We start from the raw sequence: 22,120 nt of genomic DNA on the forward strand, positions 1-22,120 counted from the left end.
ACATAGGTATACAAAACTGCAAAGAACATAATTAACAATATGAACATTTTGTTAATGAAAAAGACAATTAGATGCATATATATAACTACGTTAATATGAAAGTCCTGAGTTTCCAACTTTCACGTAAAAAACACATCAAATTGAAAATAACAGTTTTTGTTTGAACTTGTAGTAGTGAATACAGTTTGTTGATATGTGGCCATGTATAATAATATTTTGAGAAGTATTTAAGTCTATACTGTCTATATGCTTGACAAACCATAATAAAGTGATATTCATTCTCTATACATTGCATAGTACAACATTTACAAATTATCCTCCCTTTGTTGTTTAATGTAACGACCAGTTTCCATATTTAGTTTTAATACACCAAATCTTAATAAAGACAACATTTTAACATTGATATTTTTCAATATATATTGTTCCATCTTAAAATCTGATTTTATCATTTTGTACAATATTAGTTTTTCAGAGCTCTCCACAGACTCACGCCAGCTTTGATAAAATTGATCTAACAGAGGTTCATTCAAAATATCAAAGTTTAACTTAACATTCTCTTGTGCATACCACAAATAATTAAATCCAAGTTGAAAAAGTAAATTACGAACATTTGTGGCCCAATTTTCTTTACCATTATTACAGTTAGCAACTAGAACTTGATATATTTCATATACAATATCTGGTTTCGTGTTTATAAAACATGTATTAACCCAGTATTTCAACAACTTGTTGAAATACTCTTAATTATGTGTACTCCTAGTACAGTAAAATTAGTGCTCCAAGAATAATACTGAATCCACAGTATTAGTAATAGTACAATAGATAATTACTTCAATGCCAAAGACAGTTTCTTCAAATATTCAAATCTATTGTAATTATCTTAATTATTTTGGATGAAAGTTGTTTATAGCTTTTTTAGTTTAAGAATATAATACTATTATGAGAATGGTTAATTACAAGAAACACTTAGCAGTTGAGATTAACTTACATCTAGATACTGTCCAACATAATATGACTGCATCATCTCTCTGGCCTCAGATGAATGGTAGTAGTTCTCAAAAGCCATAGTAGCATCTCTTCCTGTAATGTTAAGTTATTAGCTTTTATATAGAGAAATAAGGTTTTGTATTAAAATGAATTGAAGATTTGTTAACACACAAATTTCTTCCCTCCCCTTTTCTTCCTGTCAAATTTACAAAAAAAAAGTTTGAAAATAAATCTTGAAAATGCATATGTCATGAAGTAATCTTAATCTATTCCAAAGTAAAACTTTAGGACTGATTAGCATTGACAACTATAAAAGTCTAAGATAACAAAAAAACAATCTTCTAAAGTATATTGATCTAAATTTGAGAAAAACAGAAGGTGCATAGGGAATGAAATTATTCTATGAAGTTTTATTCCTTGCCAATCACTATAGCTAGTTTAAATGTAAACTGTTAAATATTTTGTGTTGACAAAGTTCTATATATGTAGTAATATTCAATGTGTTGCTATTGTCATAAAAAGTATACTGAAAATTTACATAAAAACTACATCAACTTTATCAATTTATGTACCAGATGCACATTTAAACAATAAATGTGTCTTAACAAACCTGATATTTCATCATGGTATCCAAACTATACATACATAACACATGCAAAATTGTACAAAACTCACCAGCATACTCTTCCAGAATACTTTTGCCACATTTAGCCGTAGTTTTAAATTCCTGAACATCATAGACTTTTCCATGGATGACCACCCACAACCCTCCATCTTTGTTATGATTTTCTAAATCAGATTTGCGGATAGTCAGGACATCTTCAGATGTTTTACGACTGTACTTCTCTAATGAATAACCTATAGAAAACATTTAGATACATTTATTAGAACTCTTTATCTTATTCCAATTTTTGTTTAATTCTAATATAACTTTTCATATATTTACCACTGCTTAAAAAACAAGATAGCAAAATGAAAATGACAATATCCCTTGTGTAAACTATCTATATTTGTACATCAATTCCAAAATAATTTAAAACAAGAGGTTGTCACAACGACAGCAAACCGGATTTATTAACATTTATTTGTGTCCTGGCAATATCACAAAAATCATAACTGGTGAACGGTGAAAGTGAAAATCGTTAATATCAAATTTGACCTCCATTTTGTCATCAGTACCAACATATTAAAATTTGTAAAGCTTGAGTTGAATTGTACATGAGTAAATGCAACAACATGAATGGAAACGCCATTTTTCGATCTTTCAAGAACCATAACTCCTGAACGGTAAAAGTCAAAATCAACATTATTGAACTTGACCTCCATTTTGTCATCAGTAACAACATATTAAAATTTGAAAAGCTTTGGTGGAATAGTTCACAAGTAAAAGCACGGACACGACTGGAAAAGCCATTTTTCAATCTTTCAAGAACCATTACTCCTGAACTGTAAAAGTTAAAATCGTCATTATTGAACTTGACCTCCATTTTGTCATCAGTAACAACATATTAAAATTTGGATAGCTTTGGTTGAACAAGTCATGCCTAAATGCACAGACATGACTTGAAACGTCATTTTTCAAACTTTCAAGAACCGTAACTCCTGAACGGTAAAAGTCAAAATCGTCAATATTGAACTTGACCTTCATTTTGTTGTCAGTAACAACATATTAAAATTTAAAAAGCTTTGGTTGAACGGTTTATGAGTAAATGCAAGGACAACATTTGGTTGCCGCCCGCCCGACTGCCCGACCGCCGTACATCCCCAAATCAATAACCGACATTTTTGTCACAAAAATCCAGTTAAAAATATTTGTTCTCATTGTGTTGCTGTCTCATTGATGTTTATCCCATACTACCTAATTTTCAACTTACAATGAAAGTTTTCTGTGAACAACTGTAGAGAAAATTTATGCCTTGCTGTTGGCATACTGGAAAGGGTTTTATTTTCGCTGGATTTAAATTTCATCATTTCCAGTATCGAACCTATGTTCTATTTTCACTTTAACTTAGTACCTGATTCAATATTATCTAACTACACATTTGGAGATATTGTTGCAATTTTATCTAAATTCAGAATTTAGTGAAAATAAATCCCTGGAAATATTTTTCAACTGAACAGTGACTCTTTCTTATTTCAGTTAAAAATAGAATGAAGTTATAGATTATCGTTGATCATCTCGACAAGATTGATTTTGTCGCTTGAGCCGGAACTGCAAAAAAGAAAAAAGCAATCAAGTTGAGATGACCAATGACAATCTGTTTATCGCTATTCTACCTATGATGACGTTGTTAATTTCATTGACAAGTTGCACATACTACCTTAGTTTCTAGCAAATAATTTTTCATAACATTCAACTGCTGAGAAAGTAAATTATCAGTCAGTAAGATCAAAGGAAAATTTTGTAGAATAGCAATATTACTTACTAAAGACTCCAGGCCAAGCTAAATCTTCTTTATCATCCTTGTTAAGTCCTGGTGCGAGTTTATTAAATTTATCTATAATGTCCAGTAACTGTTCCATGACTGGTACCACCTGAGAGGACTGGATCACTGCCGGATTTCTCAATTGTAATAATACTAAACAGGTAGACATCTCTGGTAGTAAAATTCCTTTAATAAATTATAATATTATTTATCATTCCAAGTGAATTTAGGATAAATTACTGTAGAAAGTATATAGCAACCACAGACACTAAGATATCATACATCACTCAAGTCTTATGGATTAAACTATATTTTTCTTTTAACTAGGTCCTGAAGACAAGCAATCTTATGCAAAAGTAAAACATATATTTTACATCAAATAATATTCAAAATTTATATCAATATTTCCTTTATATCATTAAAAAGTTTAACACAAAAACATTTTCTAAACATTCATATCATATTTATGCATTTTTCCAAGGAAATTAAAGGAAATCATCACTGCCCCTTTTATTCCTCAGTTTTGCCTTTCAAGCTACCTTTTTCTGACAAAATACAAGTAATAAGCCAAAATTTTAGATTTTAAAGAAACATTGACTGCATTTAGAACTTATAACCCTTGTAATGTATTTACCTGTCACATCTTTCTGTATTATCTTTGACACAATAGAGAAATGTTTTGTACCGGTAGTGGCTAGGCTGGCGGCTATGGGAAGGATGTCGGATACATGGTTACACAGTAATGTAACATACTTCCTTAATAAAACACCTGCTCCCTGTAACTCAAGTTCTGAAAATAATAAATACTGCATTATCTTAAGATATCCAACATGGAATTTCTAAGCCATTTTCAATATAAATATAAGAATTGTATAGAATTTAGAAAACACTATTCTATGGCAGTTTGAGGTTTTAAATAAATCCTGACTTGTCCTCATTGACATAAGACTACATCCACCTTTATTCATATTCAACTTACAGAACAGCCTTTAGTAAAGATTAATTGACTAACAGGTGTTTAAATTTCAACACTATTGTAAGAGGGGTGTAAAGAGGGGTATCTGCACGGAACAACTCAAAATAAAATTGCCATTTCACGTTGAACGAACAATTGAAAAATTCTTGCACGTCAATCTTTTAACCTATTTCACAAAACACGACATATAATGAAAAATTTTCACGGCGGCACGTGAAAAAAAATGGCAAAACATGTTGCACGAAAATAACCCTTTACCACACTCTTGTAACACCAACCTGTACTTTGGAAAAGAAATATAGAGGAATCATGCACAAAAGAGGCCTAAGCATTTTACATTTTTTAATTATTCATATGAAAAATTAAACCTACCTTTCTCCGAAGCAGCAGAATCATCATGTGGATAGATGTGTGAAACAATAAGTCTTTGGACCTGTAGGAGAAGATCTAGGGAAGGACTGGTCTCTGTCAGATCCATCTCATCAACCTTCAGAATGTTCTCACCCGAGATATTGTACAATCTAGAGGAGGTATGGGTTGACGAATTCCTGAAATTTTTTTATTTTGCTTTATATACACTCAAATAGATATGCTGTAAAATTATAACAAATCATGCTTTTCAAAGCATCCTACCAGACACTACTTACTTTAGGCCTACTCTACATTTATGTTCTTTTTAGCTATCAGTGAGATCATAAAAATTGCAAAAAGAATTCAAACTAACTTATTTTCCAGGGATTACTTAGTCAATAGCAAACTGAAATATTTCAAGACAGTCCACTGTAAAGCAGTAGGGCAAAAACTCAGAAAAGAGAAATGTTTTTATACGAAAGCTTCATAGCTAACAAGTTTCTCTCTATTAAAAAGGAGAAAAAAGATTTATCATTAACAAGTATATTGGTATAACCAAACCTTAACAGCTGTTGTATGAGTTGTAACAATGGAATAGTAGAGCCTCCTTCATCACTGTCTCTCTCAGGGTTTGGCTCTAACAGATCTGCTTTAGTCGTCTCAGCTTTCTTATCACTCTCCTTATCTTTATCCTTAACACAATCTTTTTCTCTGTCCTGAAATGATATGAGAAGAAACCATGTAGAAAATGGTGATTATAATTTGTAGCACTTAACAAGAGTGGTAGGCAACACATTACAAACTGATCAGAGACAAATAGTATTACTGTAGAGTCACTGTAATTTTTCTGTAAGATTAGAACACCTTGCATGTGTAGGGACTTTATATTATCTTAAACTTTGGACTCCAATGCATAAATGGCTCTCCAAACTGTAAAAGATTAGCTGTTTGATACTAATTACGAAATTCTTTTTCTAGATTTAAAGTCCCTTTTGAACTTAAATTCCAACTTTGAAATTAAAAAAGTGTATATGTCATTCTTTATACCTTTTTGTCTTCCAGTCCTTGAGCTTCTTTCCTAATGGCTGCATATAAAGCTGATTCTAATCCCCCATCTGACATCAAACTACCAACTAATAAATCTGTCATAAATCTCTGTCCTGGACTCATAGCTGTACAATCACGATGTACTGAAAATACACAAATTTCACTATTACAGTACAGATCATACACACATCTTTTCCCTTTTATGTAGCTGTATTAATAATGTAGTAAAAAGTTCCCAAAAGTCATCTTATAACCATTATAGTTTTGTCATGTAGTCATGTTTTTTTTCCCTTAGTCATAGATGTCAGTCTGACAACAGTTATTTCCAAATCACTCTTATGCTTTTTCATTAGTCTAGAATTATAGAAGTCATGACAATCATCATTAAAAGATTGATTACAGGAACAAACTAATTCAAGCAGTCTTGGGTATCTCATAGCAGTCAGTTTTTATTGGTGGTGGAAGCCCAACTGCCTGAAGAGAACCACATACCTTCCTTCCATCATAAAAGGAAGTATAATGATTAGAAAACAACAACTTTTGTGCTAGTACTTGGTTTGATTTTAATTAGTCTTTAATATCTTTAGCTGGCTGAAACTTTCAAGGCATGTCATGCTTTCCATGTCACCAAAGTTGCATATGAAATGACTTTTCATTATCTTTCAAAGATAGAAATTTGTGTTGCTATAAAAAAATATTTTACCTCCTGCTGAAAGTAGTGATGACAAAGCCCTTGCTCTTTCTTCTGCTGTTGGTAAAAGGATGGACCATCCACTCTGCAGTGCATTCTGGGCAGCTGACTGGACTGTACTGATGACACCTTGGTTGCTTGCAAGGGAGACAACTCTCTGTTTAAGACTGGTTACTAAAGGACTACCTATTCCTAATCCAAGAGAATCTAAGAACTCTGTTTGTGATATAGCAGCATGGAGCTGAAAGAGGTGAACAAAATAAATTAATGAAACTGCAATGCATTTTTTCATTTTCATATTAGAGATATCCATAATTTGAACAGGAGTTATAATTTTCCTACATATCTAACCAATTAGACATTTATAATGCATTTGTACTAGACCAACATGCTGAGCAGGATTTTTAATGAGCTAGTTCACAAGGTAACAGTTTGCAAGAAGACATGTCACCTTACCCAGACACATTATTCTGACTGAAAGCTAACTTTACTATAAGCTTAATTAATGCAATATAATTTTCCATTCTCAATCATGATGTGGAAGGCAGCCAGCTCTACTACCATCCCTTTCCTATTGATTCTCTTGTAGCTTTGTTAGTTACTATCATACCTATGGACAGGTGTAAACTTACCTGTAAATTGAGTAGATTTAGACCAGCTACAGCTATACATTCTTTATCTTGAGGTGGTGGCCAGTCAGATCGACCATCCATTCCTTCACAAACATCAGTCAATAATTCATCCAGCTGTTCAAATGCTGACTTACAGATGTCAACAACAAATGGTATCCTACCACTGATCATACATTGTCCACCAGAGGACCAAGCAAATGTCTGTCAAAAAATGAATAAATAAATTAAATATCAAATTTATATACAGTGGATATATTTATTTCAATGGAAATCAATTTTCATGGCTTGAGGAAAACTTGTATTTTCACAGATTTTTAGATTTCTTTGTTTTGCGCTAAACCTCTTACTTTTACAACAGTCTCAGCAAATTCCATTGTATTCGCAACGATGCATGAACAAAACAGACATATTAAATAAAATAGTCAAAATATGGGTACAGCAGTCACCACTGTGTTACAATCTTAAAACAAATAATTTTACAAAAAAGCACAAAAGCATCTATCAAAACTTCATAAAACAAATTAAATAAATTAAAAATCTGCAATTAATTGAAAATAACAAAATGCACCATACCTGATTTGGACCACAAGAAGCTCCAATGATATTTTTCCCATCCAGTCCAGACAGAACAGTAGGTACAGACCTACAATTTGATGATGTATCTCCTAACTGTCCATGTTCATTCCTACCCCAGCCATAAAGTTCACCATCCTCTGTGATAGCCACACAATGCATAGATCCTATAGCAATGTTAATCACTTTCTTTCCTGTTAGAGATTCTATTTGTTTTGGATGTCTAACATGTTCCTCTGACCCATGTCCTAATCTAAAGTTGTCTCCCTTTCCCCTAGAATGTAAACATGTTGTGTAGGCTTCCATATTGCACACGAACACATGATCATTACAACCAAGAAAATCTTGTAACAGATAAACACTATTTCTAAGTTACACATGGGCACTTCTCTGTATTTCTACCACAAAATTTTTTTTTTTGTTAAAATTTTATTAAAGTTAAAACTTCACATATGTTTAAATGAGATCATCATTTTACAGTGATATTAGACAAGTATAGTATAAAATTGAGAATGGAAATAGGGAATGAGTCAAAGAGACAACCCAACCATAGAGCAGACAACAGCCAAATTCAACCAATGGGTCTTCAATGTCTAACCATCAACTGCAAAACATTCTACACTTCTTTAAAGTATTTGTTCTTATCAATAACATCTTGGACTTTTGCTTCAAGCTATGAGTATCAATGTTTTTTATTATATCAATCTATTTGGGGTTTTTTTCTTCGGGAAAACATCTAAGGACAGTATATGTTGAGAATTCAATGAGAAAAACTTACCATGAAAATATAATTCCAGATTTTGTTTGAGCCAAACTAAACTGAGCTCCACAGTAGACCTTATTGATTTCTTGTCCAATTAATTTCTCTACAATTTTTGGCGATTTAGACCCGTCACTACCACCACGGCCCAGTTTACCATAGTCTCCATCTCCCCAAGTGTATACAGCACCTGTAATTTATAATAAACTAGAAGGTTCAAGAGTCTCAATTTGCCAATACTTAGTATTGACCTAATTTTAGTAACTGTATTGTAAAACTGTTTTTCACCAAAAGTCTACAATGTCATAAAATAATTCTTAAACTAGACAATCTCATTATGATTCACTCAAATTTTAATTCAAATTTGCTGAGGGAATTTGTTTTTTAATACATATATGTATTGTTCAAAAATCAAAATACATAAAATATCAAATTGAATAATCTTTCTTATCAGCTATTTTAAATCGTTTCATAAATATTTATCCCATTATCTTTACCTTTTCCATCAAAATTCTGATGAAATCTCTACTGAATGTATGAGTAAAAATGAAATGATCTAGAACTCTTCAAAAGCTAAAGACAAGCATATCTTTTTTTTTATTAAAATGAGTAAACTTCAACATTTATCTACATTTTACCACTGACCTGTGTCAGACACTGCTATCGAATGAGCATCTCCACTGCCACAAGCAATGTCTACAATTCTGTGTCCTTTCAAAGCTTTGACAATGGTTGGTTCACTAACATCATCACTGGCTCCATGACCCAATCTTCCATAGTTGCCACGCCCCCATGTATACAATTCTCCACTCCCTGTAATGGCAGCACTGTAGGTACTTCCACAGGAAATATATGAAACTTGTTTCCCTGATAGTGCAGTGATGAGAGTTGGTTCCTCTCTGGTTCTGGAAATTTAGAATATTAAGAAAATTTGTAAAGTTCCAATTCAAAAAATTAGATTATAGAGCAAAATTAATATGCAACTAACTTACCAGTCTGTTTGTTTCTTCAATCCCTTTTGATTTAAGCTCTCTTTCACTAAATCTTACAGCATTCAAACACTTTGGTCACAACCATTCCCTATTGTTTTCAACAAATATGTCTTGTTTTCTTGAATATCCTATTGTTTGCCTTTTGAAAGTACATTGTTATTCAATTTCATTTGTATGAGTACTACCAATTGATATATTGAAATATATTTTGCATCTTAACCTTCACTTCAATGTTTATATCCAAAAAGTTCCATAAATAACTTAAGATTTAATAAAAGAACCAAGCTTATCATGATCAAAATATTGCAGTTAATATCTTAATAAACCTTTCTCTATCTACTGCATTGAAAGTGAAAACATTTATATAATATCATTGATATCAACACTTGTTTTGGTAATCATACATTGAATCTCCATGTCCTAGTCTTCCTCCATCACCATTCCCCCAGGAGAACACCTCTCCGTCACTAGTTAAGGCTAAGTAATGTCTACCATCAGGGTGGGTGGCTATCTTTACAACCTGTCTGTCACCAAACCCTGTTACTAACTGTAGAGACTGAAATATAATAGGTTTACAGATAACAGATGTTCTTAGTCAATGAGGAAAAATTGTTGAGGAAATACATTTGTCTATCAGACACTGGTACCCTTACATAAACCATAAACATAGTTTGACCGTTGTCATTTTCTAACGGGTTTGAATTTAAAAGATATCAGCCAAAAAATGAATATTTCCTTACGTTCTTTTTTTTCAACATTCAAGTAATATTTGGTACATTTTACCTGTTAGTTTCAAGAAGATTTTTCTAAAAGTTTACAACAAAGTATCATTGCATCAAGTAGCCAATGGTATGACTAGAAGAATATATACATACTGCTGTATCTGCTGAATAATACATCATGAAAACTTTTCCATTCTTAGCCAGAACCAGCATGCATCTTTCTGCACAGGCAACTTCAGATACACCCCCTACATCATTGAAAAATTCTAATATATGTGGCCCCTGACCACTGCTACCTCCTAACCATGACAACCATCCCCAGCCAATGACTTCCTGGCTCAAACTACTTCTGGTGGACTGTAAAAAGAATATTTCAAAAACATTGCTGTAAAATCTAAAACACTATCAATGTAAACATTTCAAAATCTAGCAAACAGAAAGTCTGTGAACAGCTTTGTTAGAAATATTGAAATCATATAGCATGTGCTTCTAGTTTGAATTTTTCTTTAATTAAATCCATATTTTATGGTTAATAGCTGGAAAAAAAAAATTTGTAACAAAAAGATAAATCTTTAATAATAGAAAATAAGTTATTTGGTCCAAGCCCTACAATTATTTTGAGAATGTTTGGTAATTTTGTATATCAAAACCATACTTTATAGTTTTCAAATTTCTTATAAAAATACTCAAATAAAACTGTAAACGTAAAAACTAACCTTCTGTGAATGACTTGGTGGTAAATAAGGTTGGCAAAGTCTATCTAAGTGTGACATTATGACAACAGCACACTGACGTAAGTCTACAGGGACGTTGTAATCTTCTGGATATGTGAGGTAACGCAAGAAACATTCTGTGGGACTGATTCCATATACTTCATTCTGAGAAAAATAATTATAGAAATTCATTGAAATATCTGGATACTTTCTATTTATAGACTAAACTCAATATTCTTTTATGACAACTTTAACATTGTTTTTAAGATGAACTATACATAACAGGCAGTCTGCACAGTTAGCCACTACTCCGATGCCCAAGACCAGTAAAATTTCATTCAGACTAGTAAGTTTTTGCAAAACTTTGTTTGGCCCAATAAGAATAATGTCAGAACGTTGGTCTTAAGACTAGTAGGTGAAATAGTTTTTGGTGCAGACTGAACAGGGCAAAATTTCAGATTTTCATGATAAACTCAATATGTGTAATAAAGATCTACGAAATTATATGGATTGGCAGATTATTTATTTTTCAGAAGAACTCAGTTTGACCCAATATGTAGAGCAATTTCAATCACGTTCAATCTTAATTTGACATACCTCACACCACTTGTGTACTTCTGTTGCTCTTGTTTTAGCACTATGAATCTTCTCATAGCGTTTGAGTATTGGTATAAGTGGAGCACAGTTCAGACTACAACTAACACGGTTATCAAACTCATGATGACTATTGTTCCACAAGTTCAGGAGTAGCAGAACTGAGCCCAAGACAGAACTTAGAGATCCTCGTTGTATAGAAAGTTCTAACAGTAAAGATAATGCTATTTGTTGGTCTTGAACTGGAATTTTACTAGATCCTTTGGAACTAGCACTTCCATTTAGGTCTCTGTAAAATAAAGAATATCTATGAATTGATCATCCTAATTCTTACAATTATGATTAACTAATAATGTAAGGGTCAATCTATTACCCAATACTGTCATGTATAAATATCATTATCAAACAAAACACATTATTTTGAAATATAAAGTGTACGGTCAAATATATAATGACAAAATTTCACAATATTGCTGGAATGCCAACATTATTTCAAATTTTGGCTTTTTCAGTTTTTGCTCAGGACCAAAAGCAAATGCAACCATAAGAATCATAGTGGAAAGAACAAACATAGTTTTGCTTTGATGTATCATATACTTTTCAATCAACAGAAAATGTGCTGACAAAATCTCAAATTGTACATATAATGATTTTATCAATATAAGAAAGTTTCTAGCCTACCCTCCAACAACTGAGTGTAAGAATTTGGTAGCTCTCTCCACGACTTCTATCCAGACTCCAGATACAGATCCTTCTTCAAACAGTGTGGCCTCTGGGAGGGATTGTAAAGCTTCCAATGATTCCTGCAGCAGCTCACTACACAGATCAGAATCTTCTCCAGATCTCCAAGCTCGACGGAGAAAGGCAAAGGCAAAGCTAAGGGCAGCTCTAGAACCAACTCTAGCCAAGCCAATAGTAGCCTTCTCCACTGGTTTTGAGGAACTGCAATAAATAATGACCACGAAAATATTTAATGATATATATGATTTTTTTTTATTCATTTTTAGAATAATCTGTCCACAAACATTTTTCTAAAATAAATGCATTGTGTACCTCTCTCATTTGTTTAGAACTTTTACTGTTTTTACATAACTTTTTCTTCATACTCATTGATGTATGCACTAACTTTACTATGGGCACTTTGTCGCAGCTAGGGTGCTCACTTCTTGGCAAAATGGCTTTGAAATATTGCTTTTTATCTGAATTCAGAGTTATAATGTAGATAAAAACAAGAGTAAAATTACCTTTTTTGTTTACTGAGGTTAGTTTGATTTGCCTGACTTTTCTTTGATGGTGTTCTTCCTTCTATTGGTGTCTGACGTCCCAAGGCAACAAAGTAACGTTCCAATACAGCCAATCGCTGTTGTAGGCGAGTTACTGACAAAGACGAACATGCTGCTTCTGTGCATAACTTCAAATGTTCATGTAGTAATGAGTCTAGACATTCCTTCAATTGACCAGAATCTACAAAACATTTACGGTTATTTTTCAAAAGCTTTTATTGCTGAGTATCATTAAGCCTCCCTTTGAGGTGGGTTTGCCCTACATAGGAATGTTTTGCACTATACACCAGGAGTCAGTTTCACAAAAAAAACTTACGATTAAGATTGAACAATTCAGTATTCTTACAATCAAGGATTTGTATAGTAAGATACTATACAAATCCTTGTTACAATCAATCCAAGTCAAAATTTTCTTGTGAAACTGACCCTAGTGTTTTTTCAGCTGAGAAAATAAATAACATTTTTTGTTCAAACTTAACACTTTAACCCCCAATCCCGCCTGTAGACGTGATGGCGACAACCATTATTTGGTGGCCCGTATGACCCTCCATCCTTTTTTTGAACTGCCCCAACTGAACTGTCATGATAGCAGGGACTTCAACCAAGCAGTTCATGGTCCATCAACCAAAATCAGGTGGGGGTGGGCATCTTTTGATGGCCACTATGTAACTGGAAGTGACTGTTGGTAAAAACTATTATCATATATGCATGCATAGGTGGTATAGGAACACAACGAGGTATAATATGGCCAATAGGAATCTAGTCTGTAAATTCTAGGTCACCGTTTTGTCAAAAATCCATAAAAACGGACATTTAGGCAGACCTGACTTGACAATAATAATTCCCAAGCAAGACACTGAAGTCCAATATACTCCCAGCTAGCATGAATGGACTACTGTAACTATAGGGTAATACTTGAATGACAAAAAAACACAGTCTTGTCAGTGTTCACCTCTCAAGGTCGTTTTGAAATCGGAAAATAGACGGAAAATTACCATTTTTCACTGGGGGTGGGTTCAAACCCACGAGAAAATATTCCACCTCCCACACCACCCCCCACCCATGCCATCCGCCCCCAAATCCCAATAAGTAGTTTAATAGATGAGCATCAGTTACAGCATCAGGAGTTTGCTCATTTGCATATGTTTGCAAATTTTCGAAAATGCCTGATTTTCCAAAAATGTCTTGGGGGCGAATGAGTTAATATACATGAGAACAACAAGGATTTCCTTTTATGCCTTGTTCACATGTACATTTAATTGGAATTGAATTCAAATCAAATGCAAATAGAATTCCCTTATAGCGTTCACACACTCTTCTTTTTTAATTCGAATTGATTCGAATTGGCTAATTCGAATTATCCAATTCGCATTAGAAATACGCTTTTGTTAATACCAATTAAAAGTTAACGTCGTTTGGACAGTATTTAGCGAATTTGACACGCATTGCAATTCGAATTAGAATTGACGTTAGGAAGTAAAACGTTTCAAATGTGAATTAAACTAATTCGAATTAGTTAATGTGAATCGAATTAGAATTACGTGTGAACTCAGCATTATTTCATAGAAAGTTTCAAAACACTCCATTTTCGATAATGTTGTAATAGAATTCATCTGGCAAGTTTATTTTTCAAAATTCCTAGATCCTGTAATGGTTAAAACAAATACACATCTTAGGAAATACATGTATAAAATTGAGAATGGAAATGGGGAATGTGCCAAAGAGACAACAACCCGACCATAGAAAAAAACAACAGCAGAAGGTCACCAACAGGTCTTCAATGTAGCGAGAAATTCCCGCAACCGGAGGCGTCCTTCAACTGGCCCCTAAACAAATATTTACTAGTTCAGTGATAATGTATTACATGCAACTAAATTGAATTATCATAAAAACATTTTATACAGTTAGCTCTTATATCATAATAACCTAAAAATATTGCATTATCTGATAGACTCAAATGGCTGATTAAATTTTGTAGTGTTAATTCTTCTGCATCATGTTCCATATTTGCTGGGTTTTTTTTCTTCAAAATCTCTGTTGGAGTCAATATATGTTCTTACCTGGTTGTGGTCCCCATGTCCAGGAGTCTATTATCTGAGAGGAGGAAAACTTGGGTCTTTTGGCCTCTTCTTTTTTAATTTCTTCCTCTTCTTTATCAAGTTTTTGACATGGTGGGCAGTTACAACCATTGTTTGGTCCGCAGTGTCCATCACAACAACTACATGATAACACTTTCATGCCACAGTAATAAAGGCCTGTTGTACCTAAAAGTAGAAAATAAAAAAAAAATAAATGATTACATTTCAGAAATGTATCTATTGTGTTTGAAACCAAAGAGCAACAGCAAAGTTTTATCAAATAATCAATAGGTCAGCTAATGGTTGTCATTGCTGAGGTTTTGTCTATTATGGAATTTGGCTATCTCTGGTCAAATTTCATCCTAACTTCATCTTGTCTAGATGCAGAGCATTTTAGTGACATGCTTTGTTTGAAAACCATATGTGTATTTGAAAATTTTACTGTATTATTCAGTTGCACAGTTGCTGTCTTATTAACAAAAAACCCATTTCTTAATTCATTCATATCCTATCTTATTTCATATTTGTCTTAACAATCTGAAATGTCTTATGTTTCAGGTGGTTGGGGTGTGTTTCTAATGACAGTAAAAGTAGCTCTATCTCAATTTTGATAGTTTTATTTTTGAGCTATAACTGGGACTTTCTCATATGGTTGTGTCCTGTTATCTATTTCCTGTTTCAAGGGATTTTTCTCTTAGACATCATGCCTCCCCTCAAATTAGCATAAAAATTATTATTTTTAGAACAGTATTAACAAATATTATTTTTAGAACAAAAATAACAATTATTATTGCATAGCAATATAATATTTCCCACAGAAAGTAACCAAAAGTTAGTGTGCAATAAATTCCAATATTACACTAGTGAAATAAATCTTCAAAATTCATGACGTCATTAACGACAAAATCTTAGTTTAAACCGGTTTTTACTTTCAAATATTATATTGCTATACAATAAAAGGGTTATTGCATGAATATTGTGGAATATTGTCCCTCGTAGAACATATATTGCACTCGCAAGCTCATGCAATATAAAATTCTACTCAGGACAATATTCCCCAATATTCATGCAATAACCCTATATTATTTTTAGAAAAGTAATAAATAAATGAGATCCACACTGAAAGTGTAATAATTAAGACTAAATACTGTTCTGACTATGGTACAACACTTCATTACTAATGAGTTTCATGTCTTTATAATAATATAAGTCATTACTGTAATGACATAGAACATTGTTGATGTTACATTAGACTAACTTATACAATATTTGATAGTTTATAAAATGCACTAGGAGCAAAATTCAACTGAATATTCCAAAATTCATTCCTATATCAAATTATTACTTTTTCAAATTTTTTGCATTGAAAATGAAAATTTATCCTAGTGATATAAAATTTGCAGGCCTTTGGAGATGTATGTGTGTCGCCTTCCAAATCATAATAATATGTACAGGAATTGCTAAATTCATATTTTGAAATGAGAAACCCCAAGACTCCCTCATATCAAAATTTTAAATAGCAAGTGCAGTCTTAATGTCCTGTTGAAAAGTTTGTACAAGTTTAGTTGAGTTCTGTCAAGCCATTTTCAAACCAGATGCTCCGCAGGGCGCAGCTTTATACGACCGCAGAGGGTGAACCCTGAACGGTTGGGGCAAGTATGGACACAACATTCAAGCTGGATTCAGCTCTAAATTTGGATTGTGATTAAATAGTTGACACAGCATAGGTTTCTGACACAGAATGAATGTGTTCTAATGAACTTAAAATTTTTGTTTTCTCTTAGAGCAATTCACTATGCTGTTGAATATTAATCCTCTCAAAAAAATGTTTGAAGAAATTTTCTTTTTTATTTATGAAATTTCAAATGAGAAAAATTGAACCCAATTTTTTTAATCACATCCCCCTTTCCCTTATTCCAAAACTAATCTCAATTATAATTTCTAATGGAGTTTGCAACAATAACTACTCATTTAAATACATCATAAAATATTAAGATGTAAAAAAACTGCTTGTTATCACTGAAAGGTAAAGATTATCTAATTTATCAGTTGGTAGTAAAAAGTGAATATACATTGTATATTGTATATAACAAAGATTTAAGTTGATTCTGGACAAAGAAAGATAACTCCAATTGAAAAAAAATCTTGCTATTGCACAATATTTTGCAATTAGATATTTCTTGCTTACTATTCTGGACAAAGAAAGATAACTCTAATTAAAAAAAAATTTGCTATTTCACAATATTGTGCAATTAGATATTTCTTGCCATTGCGCAATACTGTGCAATTGAAAAGACTTGCTATTGCACAATACTTAATATAATAATTTTAGATCCTGATTTGGACCAACTTGAAAACTGGGCCCATAATAAAAAATCTAAGTACATTTTTGGATTCAGCATATCAAAGAACCCCAAGATTTCAATTTTTGTTAAAATCAGACTAAGTTTAATTTTGGACCCTTTGGACTTTAGTGTAGACCAATTTGAAAACAGGACCAAAAATGAAGAATCTACATACACAGTTAGATTTGGTATATCAAAGAACCCCATTTATTCAATTTTTGATGAAATCAAACAAAGTTTAATTTTGGACCCTGATTTGAACCAACTTGAAAACTGGGCCAATAATCAAGAATCTAAGTACATTTTTAGATTCAGCATATCAAAGAACCTAACTGATTCATTTTTTGTCAAAATCAAACTAAGTTTAATTTTGGACCCTTTGGACCTTAATGTAGACCAATTTGAAAACGGGACCAAAAGTTAAGAATCTACATACACAGTCATGACAGTTAGATTCGGCATATCAAAGAACCCTAATTATTCAATTTTGATGAAATCAAACAAAGTTTAATTTTGGACCCTTTGGGCCCCTTATTATATTGGGACCAAAAGTCCCAAAATCAATACCAACCTTTCTTTTATGGTCATAAACCTTGTGTTTAAATTTCATAGATTTCTATTTACTTATACTAACGTTAAGGTGCGAAAACCAAGAAAAATGCTTATTTGGGTCCCTTTTTGGCCCCTAATTCCTAAACTGTTGGGACCTAAACTCCCAAAATCAATACCAACCTTCCTTTTGTAGTCATTAACATTGTGTTTAAATTTCATTGATTTCTATTTACTTAAACTAAAGTTATTGTGCGAAAACCAAGAATAATGCTTATTTGGGCCCTTTTTTGGCCCCTAATTCCTAAACTGTTGAAACCAAAACTCCCAAAATCAATCCCAACCGTTCTTTTGTGGTCATAAACCTTGTGTCAAAATTTCATAGATTTCTATTAACTTAAACTAAAGTTATAGTGCAAAAACCAAGAAAATGCTTATTTGGGCCCTTTTTGGCCCCTAATTCCTAAAATGTTGGGACCAAAACTCCCAAAATCAATACCAACCTTCCTTTTGTGGTCATAAACCTTGTTTTAAAATTTCATAGATTTCCATTCACTTTTACTAAAGTTAGAGTGCAAAAACTAAAAGTATCGGACGACGACGACGACGACGACGCCAACGCCAACGTGATAGCAATATACGACGACGCCAACGTGATAGCAATATACGACGAAAAATTTTTCAAATTTTGCGGTCGTATAAAAACTGATACAATTGAAATTTGGTATTGGAAAAGTCAACAATCCCAAACAATCGTTAGTCCCCCTGTTCATGGTGGGGTTTGTCTTGCTCTGTCGTTAGTCCCTCTGTTGTCTTGCTCTGTCGTTAGTCCCTCCGTTGTCTCGCTCTGTAGTTAGTCCCTCTGTTGTCTTGCTCTGTCTTTAGTCCCTCTGTTGTCTTGCTCTGTCGTTAGTCCCTCCGTTGTCTCGCTCTGTAGTTAGTCCCTCTGTTGTCTTGCTCTGTCGTTAGTCCCTCTGTTGTCTTGCTCTGTCGTTAGTCCCTCCGTTGTCTCGCTCTGTAGTTAGTCCCTCTGTTGTCTTGCTCTGTCTTTAGTTTTTTAAGTTAAGTTTTATATTCTGTTGTTTTTCATTTTTTTGCCATGGCAATGTCAGTTTGTTTTCAGCTTGTGAGTTTGAATATATTCCCTTTGCTACCTGTTGCCTCTCTGAGAAATAGCATGATAAGATTTTGGTTTTACATAGTATTACTGTAGTATAGTATTTCAAATCTTTGTCAGTTATACAATTATTAATGTATTATAAATATTGTGTGAAAGACATTTTACAACCATTAAAACATTATTAACATATTGCTATAATTCAATTTTATTGCTTTCTACTGTTTTTATATTGCTTTGTAATTTTAGGTTCACAACAATTACAGGTAATGTGTGTAAACAATATGCTGATGCACATTTTATAACCATCAAAAAATTATTAACCTATTGCTATAATTCAATTCAGCAACATAATTGCTTTATATACTTTTTAAAATTGCTATGCAATCATGTTCACAACCATTATAGGTAAAAGCATAATAGGTAATGTGTGCAAGTGTTCATTTCCCTAACTTTTGGGTTATTTTCACATTTCTTGATCGGTTTAAGAAAACTGTTTCCCTCAATAATAAAATAACTGTTCTTGGCAAATGATTGGTCGAAATTTAATTATGACTATAAATTTTCTTGCATTCTTCTAAATTTCTAAATTTCCTATCATGATGTTTCAGTGGAGAAATGTCCTAACACACTTGCTGCAGTGGTGAAGTCTATATATAATGCTAACATAAATTTTACAACCATTAAAATAATAAGCAAACTGCCACATTTTAACTACAGTTGCTTGATATCAGGCTCTTATATTGCTTTGTATTGAGATGTTCACTTCTCACCATAGTTTATATTATCATCTCATTATGAGTGTTAATGTCAGGAAAACTGTGAGCCAAAGTCTTCACAATACAGTAAACACTATTGGTCATACAGATCTGTTGTCTGAGTGGTCTGACTTCTTGCTGACCCTATAAACTTCAGTACCATTGTAATTCAACATGATGGTTTCAACATATGGCTAAATAAATGCTGAACTGACCCATTCTTCATCATTATCAATGACTGTATTTTATTACAATAGCCATGATGCCTTCATTTTCCTAATTACAAACAACATTTACTGTACATAACTGTGTCTTTTCTAAATCCTCCTGAACTGTTACTGTCATTCTGACTTAATTCAAGAGCATGTGTATTTTCCTATTCTAGAACTATTATTACTCTCACTTTTGAAATCATGAGTGCAAGTACAGTACTGATAACCTACAGCACAAACTTGACAACAGTTCAATTGTTTTGGCACGTTTTGCATCATTTTCTTGGCTCAATTAAATTTATCAAAGTAAAACCAAATTGAAGCAAATTTTATTCAAATTGATATTGCAACGTCTAACCTTTAAACTGAATAGGTTCATTCTTTATCAATGGCCCTTTACTAATAACTTTTATACAAGGTTAAGGAATAAATATATATATATATATATATACTATTATGTTAAACAATTTTTATCAAGCTATGCAACCCTATGACAATGACAAAGACAAAGGAAAGGGTAGTTTAGCATAATATCATTTGGATGTTCTGTACCTAAAAACTTTTGTTATTGTGACCATGACCTTTGACAGAATCTGAAATCATGAGGAATGTATAACTGTCATGTATTATGAACCTGTTTATAGAATCTTTATATGAAAAGCATTCTATGGAAACGTAAAACCCAGTAATTTATTTATGTTTCCAACATTTCGAAAATGAACTGATTATAGAGTACACATGCACTTAGCATTGCAGCAATAAAAATTCTAACTGAGCTTCATTTACTTTTAAGGATCAATCCATCAAATGAAAACACATGCATTTCAAGAAAAAAGTATGTAATGAATCAGATGAATAGACATAGACATACAAACTTAATAATCTGGGAGTAGGATTCAATTAACTTAGAAAGTATAAATAGAAGGGTAACATATAGTTTTATGGTTTGTATAATATGCCATATGTTATTAACAATGATTAATTCATTTTGGGAGGATTTTTTTATTGTAGTAATAGACTGTAAAACCTGAATAAACAAACTTTCAAAAATGTTATCAACAACAATATTGGTGGATTGATTGTTGACAGTCATATAGCAAATATCTAATGCTGGTACAGGATGAGAACATATTCATTTACATCATTTAGGGTTCTGAAGTCGAAAGAAAGGCAAAAAAAATTACATTGGAAAACAAATAATGTGTATCGGAAAAAGGTAAGACTTGCATCCGTTCCACAAGTGATTCCTTATTTACTGTAAGGATTCCTTGAAAAGATAGAAGAGAAAGAATTCCTCAGATCAGTAGTCATCAAAAGCTATGAAATAACATGTTGCACAAGAGAAAAACACATAAAAAAGAACTGTTTTAAAACAGAGATATACCTCGCCTTTGTAACATCTAATAACAAACTTTTACAAGTTATTTATGATTCACCAGACACAGTCAACAGCTTACATAAGACTTGCATCTAAGACTGTCATGGCATTTTTACTATACTATATATAAAAATATTAATAGACAAACAAATAAACTTTGTGCTGAAACCAGAACCTTGTATCTTGTACAAGGCATATATTAGTGTAAAAGAAGTACAAAATAAGAAGAATAAGAATGGGAATATTCATTGTTACAATAAAGGGCCATTGATGGAAAGTATGACATATATCCACAGTACTTGTTAAAGATAATGAAATACTGCAGATATAATATGGAGCATACAATTATAAGGATGGTGGTGGTAAACATATTTTTTTAAATAAACTGTTTGCACAGATATGTCTTTCCTGTGTAACTTAATCATAAACTTCACTTTAACAATTGTTGGTGCTGACAATGACCAATCAGCAGAACTAAGTCTTCATTTCTGGACTATCGTTACAGGTAAGACAAAAGCTGTGAAACAGGAATTATTTTTGTAGCCTTAAAATCAAATGTGTCAAGCAATCTTACAATTTTTCTATTCATCCTTTTTCACATCCATCAGTGCACACAATCCATTTTATAACCTCAAAACCCTTTCCCTTGATCAGACTTTGGTAATCATATAGTTTTTTTTTCTTTTTAAGGATATATCGGCCATGTTTAATCATTTCTATCTTTATAGATTTTGTTTTTTTTAGCTGCCAATGAGGTAAAAAGCATCTGCTCGTACTAAAATACACCATGAATGCTAAAAAAGTAAAGTCCTTACTATGAAATGAAGTAATCTCTCAGTGTTTCTAGAGATAATTTGATTAAAGTACAATTTTATCATAATATGTTTTTCATACATTGAATGGAAAATTAATCATAAATCTATATTTTGTAAAAAC

At 32.4% G+C, this 22,120-nt stretch overlaps 1 protein-coding gene across 1 annotated transcript in view; it reads right to left on the minus strand.

Annotated features, from left to right (window-relative positions):
- LOC143085453 (E3 ubiquitin-protein ligase HERC2-like) overlaps window positions 1-22,120 on the minus strand; it is a 154,300-nt gene that overhangs the window by 52,464 nt on the left and 79,716 nt on the right. Inside the window, exons 4-22 of the mRNA XM_076261800.1 lie at window positions 14,808-15,011; window positions 12,709-12,928; window positions 12,146-12,406; window positions 11,468-11,753; window positions 10,874-11,035; window positions 10,311-10,514; window positions 9,840-9,991; window positions 9,089-9,348; window positions 8,462-8,633; window positions 7,684-7,957; window positions 7,111-7,311; window positions 6,491-6,719; window positions 5,788-5,930; window positions 5,302-5,456; window positions 4,762-4,937; window positions 4,048-4,203; window positions 3,414-3,599; window positions 1,663-1,845; window positions 989-1,080 (exon numbers count right to left, since the gene is read on the minus strand). Of these exons, the coding sequence (XP_076117915.1) occupies window positions 989-1,080; window positions 1,663-1,845; window positions 3,414-3,599; window positions 4,048-4,203; window positions 4,762-4,937; window positions 5,302-5,456; window positions 5,788-5,930; window positions 6,491-6,719; window positions 7,111-7,311; window positions 7,684-7,957; window positions 8,462-8,633; window positions 9,089-9,348; window positions 9,840-9,991; window positions 10,311-10,514; window positions 10,874-11,035; window positions 11,468-11,753; window positions 12,146-12,406; window positions 12,709-12,928; window positions 14,808-15,011 (3,716 nt within the window). The remainder of the gene's footprint in view (window positions 1-988; window positions 1,081-1,662; window positions 1,846-3,413; window positions 3,600-4,047; window positions 4,204-4,761; window positions 4,938-5,301; window positions 5,457-5,787; window positions 5,931-6,490; window positions 6,720-7,110; window positions 7,312-7,683; window positions 7,958-8,461; window positions 8,634-9,088; window positions 9,349-9,839; window positions 9,992-10,310; window positions 10,515-10,873; window positions 11,036-11,467; window positions 11,754-12,145; window positions 12,407-12,708; window positions 12,929-14,807; window positions 15,012-22,120) is intronic.

The sequence above is a fragment of the Mytilus galloprovincialis genome, chromosome 8 (genome assembly GCF_965363235.1).
Source record: "Mytilus galloprovincialis chromosome 8, xbMytGall1.hap1.1, whole genome shotgun sequence".
Taxonomy (NCBI): domain Eukaryota; kingdom Metazoa; phylum Mollusca; class Bivalvia; order Mytilida; family Mytilidae; genus Mytilus; species Mytilus galloprovincialis.